Source organism: Myotis davidii, unplaced genomic scaffold, assembly GCF_000327345.1.
Source record: "Myotis davidii unplaced genomic scaffold, ASM32734v1 scaffold604, whole genome shotgun sequence".
In the NCBI taxonomy this organism is placed as follows: domain Eukaryota; kingdom Metazoa; phylum Chordata; class Mammalia; order Chiroptera; family Vespertilionidae; genus Myotis; species Myotis davidii.
In genome coordinates, this window is record NW_006294875.1 from 390,257 (window position 1) to 399,960 (window position 9,704).

The 9,704-nt window shown below is 37.8% G+C and overlaps 1 protein-coding gene across 2 annotated transcripts in view; it reads left to right on the top strand.

Annotated features, from left to right (window-relative positions):
• REPS2 (RALBP1 associated Eps domain containing 2) overlaps positions 1-9,704 on the top strand; it is a 186,547-nt gene that overhangs the window by 84,110 nt on the left and 92,733 nt on the right. For both annotated transcript variants that reach the window (XM_006769434.2, XM_006769435.2), the window contains exons 6-8: positions 2,331-2,466; positions 5,917-5,980; positions 8,440-8,582. In XM_006769434.2, the coding sequence (XP_006769497.1) occupies positions 2,331-2,466; positions 5,917-5,980; positions 8,440-8,582 (343 nt within the window). The remainder of the gene's footprint in view (positions 1-2,330; positions 2,467-5,916; positions 5,981-8,439; positions 8,583-9,704) is intronic.

A 9,704-nucleotide genomic window follows, 5' to 3' on the forward strand; every position in this document is an offset into this window, starting at 1 on the left:
CCTGCTAAGCTCAGGAGTGAGGTTATGTTGGAGAGGAAGTAGAGTGAGTAGTGGTCCTGGAATTTGTGAAAGAACAAACATGGGCTGACATTAACAACAGCAACTGAATATGGCATCTTCAGTTCCTGGAGGGAAGGAATGAATTCCATGAGAGTAGTAGTTTCCATGTCAGAGCCAGAGAATACAGCAGTCAACAGCCTGCACGGAGTTATCCGCACCTTCATTCCCAGGACAGCAGTGGCACAGAGCTTTCCACCTGTGTCCCACAAGCTTTGTGAACCATCTCTGCCTGCTTAAATTGTTCATTCATAGATGGTCATTCTTGTCTCACCTGTCCATGCCCAGCTTTTTAGGTTCCTTTACTCCAGCTGTTTCTGTCAGTGTACCTGGAGGGCAGAGCTCCTGTGAGCTCTACACATTACCATCTGGCCAGGAACACAGTCCAGCACATGTTGACTACCTCCATCCTGGGTTCTGCCCCCTGAACTGCTCAGACATCTGGGCTTCTTCAGAAAGTGTTACCTGGAACATTTGAGTTTGGTTCTGGAATCTGGTTGGAGCATTTTGGAAAGTTGTGTGGGGTCCATCAGGTGCTCAAACTGATTTTTGATCTTCCTTGCTTTCTTTATTTATATTGTTTGTTTCTTACCAGAGTGAATAGGGGGTTTCTGAAAACAATTCAGATGGAAGCAACCCAATTTAAAAAAAAGCTCAATATGCCAGAGCCTGGCTTTGAACAACAGATGAAAAAAAGGGCAGGTGCCCCGGCTGGTGTGGCTAAGTTGGTTGAGCATTATCCCATGCACTGAGAGATCGCTGGTTCGATTCCTGGTCAGGGCACATGCCCAGGTTGCAGGCTCAATCCCAGGTAGGGGGTAGCCGATCAATGTTTCCCTCTCTCATCCATGTTTCACTCCCTCTCCCTTTCCCTTCCTCTTTCTCTGAAATCAATAAAAACATATATATTTTAAAGAGGGCAGTTATTTGCTGACTTCAGGGGCTCATTGAAGGGTATGGGCTTCTCTCTTAAGTCTTCTAACCCTCATTTTCCTCATGGGGTAAAGGACAATGACACCTGCTTTTTCTACCTCTCAAATGTTTTGAGATGCTGTATGAGATCGGGATGTGTGAAATGCTTTGTAAATTTCAAAGCACTCTGAATTTAGGGTATTGACTTAATGGATAGTGGCTTCTAGGGCATTTAAAAATGGTTTGATTTACATTTAGTAAAAACTCGCCTAGTATAAAAACTTCAAAGGTGACATCTCAAGGTTATATCACAGCTCAAAGTTTTATAGTCTCTTGTCTTCTCAGACTGTCATCAGAGGAGAGCCAGGTGTTTCTGGGAAGAATTACTTACTGGAATGGGGTGTGTGTATTGGGGGGAAGGGGGTGGAGATGGTCTGCTGCCTTTTCTAGGAATAGTGAATACAGTGGCCTCCTAATTATTCCTTGATAGTGTGTTCATAAGTGGCAACCTGGTAGCTTATTTGCAATAAAACTTTTTCTTTTCTAGTCTCTTTTGTCCTAAAGGTTTACTTTCCTTGTGTTCACCTCTTGGTTCCATGAAGGTATCCCTTTGTAGTAGCACCTTAGCCTTAGAGTAGATGGGAGGGATAGAGCAAAGCCCTGGACGCCTTCTCCCAGAATCACCATTTTTGCTTCTTTCCCCACACCATACACAAGCTTTGTTTTCTTCTGCACCATTTCTCTGGGCCTCTGTATCCTTAAAACCTCAACTTTGGCTTGCACGCCCCCTAGTGGCATGTCTGATGCACCCCTGTTACTCCATTTGTTGTACCATCATAGCTCTCCTTTCTATTCAGCTCTATTACTAAATATTAACCCCAATTCACAAATGCCAGATGAGAGCTTGGGTGATCCTTACTTGCCACTTAAGTAGACCTGGGAGGTGGGATTTGAATTGGAACTTTTGATTCTCAGATTTATACAGTGGGAATGCCTCAGAAAAAAGGATGATATGGTTATAGCTTTTCTAAAGATTTACTTTTTGTGTTTTAAAAAAGAATCAGTTATTTTACTATCTACTCAGCTATTGAAAATCAAAATGTGACAAATAATTTTTTTACCCTCCTCCATTACATTGGAAACACTTTCATCACTCACAAAGTGTTCAGTATTTCACTACAAAAATATAAAGGATGATGTCTGCCCTTCAGAAGTTTACATTCTAGTTACATGGTGTTTAAATTATTCCCTTGAGGAAAAAATTGAGTATAATGCACGATAACTTTTTATTGATGTTTAATATATCTACTTCATCTCACTAAAGAGAGGTGTTCTGAGCATTTTCTTATTTATTTTTAAAGTCCTTTTCAGTGGAGAGAGAACCACAAGATAACAGTAATTACCCAGATGAACCGTGGAGGATAACAGAAGAGCAGCGGGAGTACTATGTCAATCAGTTCCGATCCCTTCAGCCAGACCCAAGTTCCTTCATTTCAGGTAATGAAGTCTGACAGGTGAGAATGTGGGTTCCAGGTTATTGTCTCATATAAATAACAGTACACATCTTGAGAAATAGTTTACACAAAATGAATATGACAGCCTTCTGTGAGTTCAATTTATTTCCCTCTCAGATCGAATTTCTTATCAGCTATAAACCATGCAGAAAAACACTTGGCAATGACATTTAGAAAAAATTATGTTTCCGTTTCAGAGGGTTAAATCAGAATTTGGTCTGGACCTTGTGATTTAATAGCTGGAGCAGTTTTTGAAATGATAGAGTATGGCACCAAGGCAACATCTTTAATTGCTTACTCATTATATTAGAGTTAGAGAAAGATGTAGTATAACCTTCTATAGCTAGCATTACAGTCTCCTTATGTTATATATGCCTTAGAAGTTCAAATTCATGCTCGTTTTCTTTGGCTCAAGACTTTCTCCTTTGGTTTGTTGGAGAGAAATTAAAATATGGGAGGAAAATTGGCCAGCATTTTTATGTCCACATGTCAGTTCTTTTGGGCTGTCTTCAGAAATATGTATTCCTGTTGCCTTTTCATGTAAAATTCAAGCTGAGAGGAATTGATTTAATTCCTCTGTGCCTACATTTTACTGGGGTGAAGGCTAATCAAACAGTGAAATAATAAAGACTGGAATAAAAATTCATAAAACTTTCTTTTTGTACTTTAATTTTGTAGAATAACAATATGTCCTTGATAATTGTAACCTGACATTGAAGTGAGGACTAAGACTAATTTTCTCTTGTGAAATAAGGTGTGCAGTCGAAATGTACTTGTATAGATGCGACCATCGTTTTCTGATTGATGGTAATGGCTTGATTGAAGGCAGACTATTGTAGAGACAAACAAGTTAATGTTAACAACATGATTTTAAAGAAATAAGCAGGAACAGATTGTATGTACTGACTATTTGCTAACCTTACCCATTGCTTAAGTGAGTTTCTTCATAGTCTATACAAATGATTAGACAAATACAAATAGGTAGCTGTCAGGAATATTTTTACTTTCTTTAAACTTCTTTATTTTGCAGAATTTCCAATGTAGATATAGCTGGAGTGGCTAGTATAACAAACCCCTATCACACAGCCCCAACAATTTTGTTTTATTTATATCCCCTCTTACCCAAGATGGTTTTGAAGCAATTACCAGATAATTTTGTTTAAAAAATGCAGGGTGGGCAAAAGTAGGTTTATAGTTGTGAGTACATGAAACACAGTTTATTCTTGTATTATTATTAATTATTGTATTATTTTCCATACAGAAAATTGTAAGCCTATTTTTGCCCATTCCTATATTTCAGGATATATCTCTAAAGACAAGGCCTCTTTTTAAAAAAATATATTTTATTGATTTTTTTGTTTAAAAAATGCAGGGTGGGCAAAAGTAGGTTTATAGTTGTGAGTACATGAAACACAGTTTATTCTTGTATTATTATTAATTATTGTATTATTTTCCATACAGAAAATTGTAAGCCTATTTTTGCCCATTCCTATATTTCAGGATATATCTCTAAAGACAAGGCCTCTTTTTAAAAAAATATATTTTATTGATTTTTTTGAGAGAAGGGAGAGGGAGAGGGAGAGTAAGAAACATCAATGATGAGAGAGAATCATTGATTGGCTGCCTTCTGAATGCTCTTTTAAAAATATAACCACAGCCCTAACTGGTTTGGCTCAGTGGATAGAGCATCAACCTGCAGACTGAAGGGTCCCGGGATAGATTCCGGTCAAGGGCATATGCCGGGTTGTGGGCTCAATCATCAGTAGGGGGTGTGCAGCAGGTAGCCAATCAATGATTCTCTCTCATCATTGATGTTTCAATCTCTCTCCTTCTCCCTTCCTCTCTAAAATCAATTAAAAATACATAAAAGAGTTCTCTTTAAGAAAAGAATAAAAATATAACCACAATTCATTGGCACACATTAAAATAGAAGAATATACATTCCTTAATATTATCAAGTTGTCATTGTTCAGATTTCCCTGATTATCATACAAATGCCGTTAAAAATATATTTTTATTGACTTCAGAGAGGAAGGGAGAGGGAGAGATAGAAACATCAATGATGAGAGAGAATCATTGATTGGCTGCCTGCTGCACGCCCCACACTGGGGATCAAGCCTGCAACCTGGGTGGTGACCTCCTGGTTCATAGGTTGATGCTCAACCACTGAGCCAAAATGGTCAGGCAGGTCTACCCATTTTTATATTGGGTTACTCATCTTTATTTTGCACAGATCTATATGTATTCGGTGTGCTACTATTATATCCCTGATATATCAATGGTGTGTGTAACTCTTGAGACTTCTGAGAAAATTGAATGAGGAGAGAAGTGAGAAATCTGAGAAAATTGAGAGAATGAGGAGAGAAACGAGAGATCTGAGACTGAGAGATTTCTTATAATAGCAAGTCTGAATTCATGTTTTGATGTTTGACTGCTGACAACTTTTAAGCCTCCCCTCTCCCTTGTGTGCCTCTAATGTGAATCCCCAGCAAGGTATGATAATAGCTGCAGAGAACAAGGAAAAGAGGCTGGCTTGGAGTTTCTATGGTGGTTGGGAGTGGAGCTGCGCTGGAGGGTTCCAACTCATGGTTTGAACTTTTGTCAGTTCCAAAGGAGGGAGTACTGGGGCTTTCTCATTAAGGCCGATTAGAAGACTTGTCATTGCCATGGAATGACTTTTGACTTTATCTGCTTAACATAGAGCTTGGGGCTTTGATTTGACTATTCTTTGTATTAGAAGTGAAGCTTTTGAACTATGAAATTGTTTTTAGAGTTGAAAGCATAAAAATTTCAATCTCAATAATGGTTGGGTCCAACATTTTAAGTGTAGTTGGGACTTTAGTGCAGCTTTGTTAACATGTAAAATGGAATGAGTACCTGATTTAAATTGATATTGGTAAATTTACAATGATTAAAGAAAGTAGCAGAAGGTTCCTGGATAAGTTTCTTAAGGAACCACCAAAGAGCTTAAATCTCACCAAAACTTTTTCCCAATAGGCCTGTCTTATGTCTGTGTGATAATATTAATAGTGATTTTTTTATTTTTTGCTATTTTTTTTACCATGATTGTGTATTGCATTTTATTAAAAGTGCTTGACAGGTTTTTACTTTAATAATTTTGAAATTTGTCTTTTGAATTTTTTAGTAAAATTTTGCACAGTTTCAGTAAAAGTGAAGCAGGAATTAATTACTATAATTTACATGTTATAATAAGTGTTATGTCATTGCTTCTTTGCCCTATTCTAATTTATATATTCTTTTAAAAGCTGTTCACATATTGTTTTTAGACACATGATTTGTATTTACTTTAATGAATAAATGTTGTGTTTGTGGTAGAGATTGTTGAAAGAAAAAATGGTGATTCATTGACATTAAATATAAAAGCTGCTCTAGATATTAATTAATGATTTATTTAAACAATGGCTGTTGACAGGTTCAGTGGCCAAGAACTTCTTCACCAAATCAAAGCTTTCCATTCCAGAACTCTCCTATATATGGTAAGTACAATTAATGCCATATGATATGATATAGTCATCCATATTCATTCTTTAGTTCCTACTGTTGCATTTTAAAAGTCTTATTTCTTGAATGTTTTTTAACAGACTAAGAGAGTGAAAAGAATTTAAGTTTTTTTTTTTAAATGTATTTTATTGATTTTTTACAGAGAGAAAGGGAGAGGGATATAGAGAGTTAGAAACATCGATGAGCGAGAAACATGGATCAGTTGCCTCCTGCACACCCCTACTGGGGATGTGCCCGCAACCAAGGTACACACCCATGACTGGAATCAAACCCGGGACCCTTTGGTTCGCAGGTGGACGTTCTATCCACTGAGCCAAACCAGTCAGGGCAGAATTTAAGTTTTTGTTGCTGTGAAAATTAAATAAGTTATATGAAAATCACAATGAACAGTATCTGGAACATACTGCATATTGTATGTATTAGCTATTATTTAAAAAAGTAATTTTCTAGTTATCTTCATCTAGATCCCTTTTCAGTCTAAGCCAGTGGTTCTCAACCTATGGGTCGAGACCCCTTTGGCAGTCGAACGACCCTTTCACAGGGGTCGCCTAAGACCATCCTGCATATCAGATATTTACATTACAATTCATAACAGTAGCAACATTACAGTTATGAAGTAGCAACGAAAATAATTTTATGGTTGGGTCACAACATGAGGAACTGTATTTAAAGGGCCAAAAGGTTGAGAACCACTGGACTCTAAGCGATTGTGTGGGCATATGAGAATTTCCATTTTGTGTATTTTATTTTCTGATTTTTCTGCTTGGTGTGATGCAAGTAACCAGAGGACCTTGAAAAGCTATTCTTTATAATATTTTATGAGGCTGGGTGAAATGTCTTGGAATTAAGTTAAATTTGACTATTCTAGCTGCCTGTAAATTTGGCTGGTGTTTATCAGCTGGACTCTAGCTTTATCAGCTGGACTCTAGCTTAGAATTGCAGCTGTTGAGTGTATTGTACTTTGCTGCTTAGCTGGACACAGCCCTGACTCCAAAGGGCTTTGCTGGGACAGTCCAGATGGCGCCATTTGCATTTATGAAAATGCTTGGTGCCTCCATAAACTCCCAGCTGTGTGTGGGCTGTTCTTCCTCATGACTGGGCAGGAGACTGTGCTGCTATAAATATATAATTAAAACATTGGAATATTTATGTAAAACTTTTTTTCACAAGATTCACAAAAATTATGATATCATTTTGTCATGTTTTGTGCATTTTATTGGAAAAATATTGTAATAATCCTTGTGCATGCCAATGTACCTAGGACCCTGAGCTAGATTTATTCACCAGCAATATATTCTAGTGTAATTTTTTTACAACAAGCCTTATGTTAGATTTTAAAGCTAGAGGAAAAAAAGAAATGATCATTTTTAGAAGAATACAATCTGTTTTGGCAAAATTCCCAGTCTTACCATAATTGGCATGAGACTTCCTATCTTTTTGTGGGGACATATACATAAAAGCTGAATGATATTCTCTCCATTCAGCGTTGGCAGCAGTCCCCTCAGCCTGGGAGTTGCTATTTCAGGGCTGGTACATATTAAATATTTTGGGGGAGGAGGATGTGAATGGAGCTTACCTTCAATATTCGTTCTTTCAAATAGTAACACACTTCTAGTACATTTTTATGTCTTTACTTGTTCTAACAAGTATACTTGTCTCTGTACACTTGAGACAGGTTGAGCTTAGAAGGTCTTAGTTACTTTGGCAAATAGGTTTCTCCTGTGCTGAGTAAATAGGTCTGTGCCTTTCATTGGGAAACAATGACTGAAGCAAAGATAAGCCTGTTCAAGACTCTCCCTTTCTTCTTTTCTGTTTTATCTGTTTCCAGCCTTCCCTAGTTGCTAGTTTTATCTGAAAACATAATTCAACCAGTATTTATTGAGTTTACTTATATATTCCCAGGAGAGGATTCTCAAGCAAAATTTTGATACAACATTTGTGTGACTTGAAAAGTTCAAGGTTTTTCCTTATAGCTGAAAAAAATGAAGTGCTCATTCCTGAGCTCCAGTAACTATATAATGGCTGGGACAACTGTAAAAGGGCCAGGGCCAGCCCTTCCTCTGACTGTTTTGAGCACCAAGTCAGGAGCTCTTTACATCACACACTTACTGAATGGCTATCAACTGTGGAATTCTGGGCAGCATTTAACTTTTTGTGCCATATATGCTTGTCTTGTATACTTAGAGTTGTAAAACAGACCTATCAGAGACCTGAAGAACTTAAATTTTTATTTATAAAGTACTATTGATACCAGTGCTGTCTGTCATACTTTTTCTTCCTCCAAATGGCCCCCTGGGATTTCACATGGGTTTGGGGACTTTGCAGGGTCAAAGAAGCATTCAGGAACCCCTGGGAATTGTGTTTGCATGTCGGGGGCTCAGTAAATTTTCCTCTAAGCCCAGTGTGAGGTACTCATGACATCTTTTATATTTAGGGAACTTAGTGATGCTGACTGCGATGGAGCCCTGACCCTGCCTGAGTTCTGTGCTGCATTTCATCTCATTGTGGCCCGGAAAAACGGCTATCCACTGCCCGAGGGCCTCCCTCCAACTCTGCAGCCAGAGTACCTGCAAGCAGGTAAGGGCTCATCCAAAATCTTAAACCCTAGACATTTTCCATCTGGCCTTACAAGAAACTTTTGTTTCTTAAATGGTGTCCAGGTAATTTGGGGAGTCCCTGGAATCTACAGTTATTGTCCTTTAACTGATATTAGACTTTTTGCATCTTATGATATCAGTAATAGGGATGATCTGAGTGTGAGTCATCTGTTATTTTCATTCTAGTACTCTCTAGTCTAGATGGATTTGAACCAAAGTCACTTGCCCTTTCATGAAAATTGTGGCAAAGGCAACTACTAAATCTCCCAGCTGATATAAAATGAAGAGGAAGATCTTCCTATACAGCCAAGTGCTGACATGGCATCTTTAGGCACGTCCCAGTGTCTTCAAATGGCCTTGGGCAAGGAACTGAAATAGAACTATTATACATAATGAAAAAGTTAAAAAAATTACATAAGCAATGAAATCTGCCAAGTGCCGTAATCTTAAATATACACTTGATGAATTTTTACATATATATGCATCCATGTAACTACAATCAGATAATGATTTAGAAAATTCCAGCACACCAGAAGGTTGGAATAGAATTGCCTTTCTTATTAATAAAACAGTTACTCCACAAAACCCTTTGGATAGGAAATATATTCAACATTTATATCAATTTCTTCAGAAGATTGGACAAATTAGCAGTTTCTCTAGCCCCTTTCAGAGGTAGTGGGCAGTGATTTGATTTCTATTACTCAGAGAAGTATAGCTTCCATCAAAAGGGTCCAGAAACATCTGGTGCTTTCAACAAACTTTCTCACTTTTTAGGCAGGCAAGGTCTTTTCAAAACACGAGAGCTAGTCATGGATGATTATTGACAAGAGGAAGTAGTGTCAAAAGAAAATGTGATTAGTCGTTAATAGAGTATAAGTTTTGTAGTTAGATCTGGAAAAGGCCTTAGATGACCTTATCTTGTCCCCTCCTCATACCATATTCAAAGTGGTCAATAACTTATCTGAATCAATCTTGGGGTCTCTGACTCTGAAATAGTCTGTCATTTTCTGTATTAGGTAGTGGGAGGGTGGAGGGGGTTGAGCTGAGACTTGAAGGGAAGAGACCATGTATGTGGCTGATGCCAGTGACAGGTAAACATGTT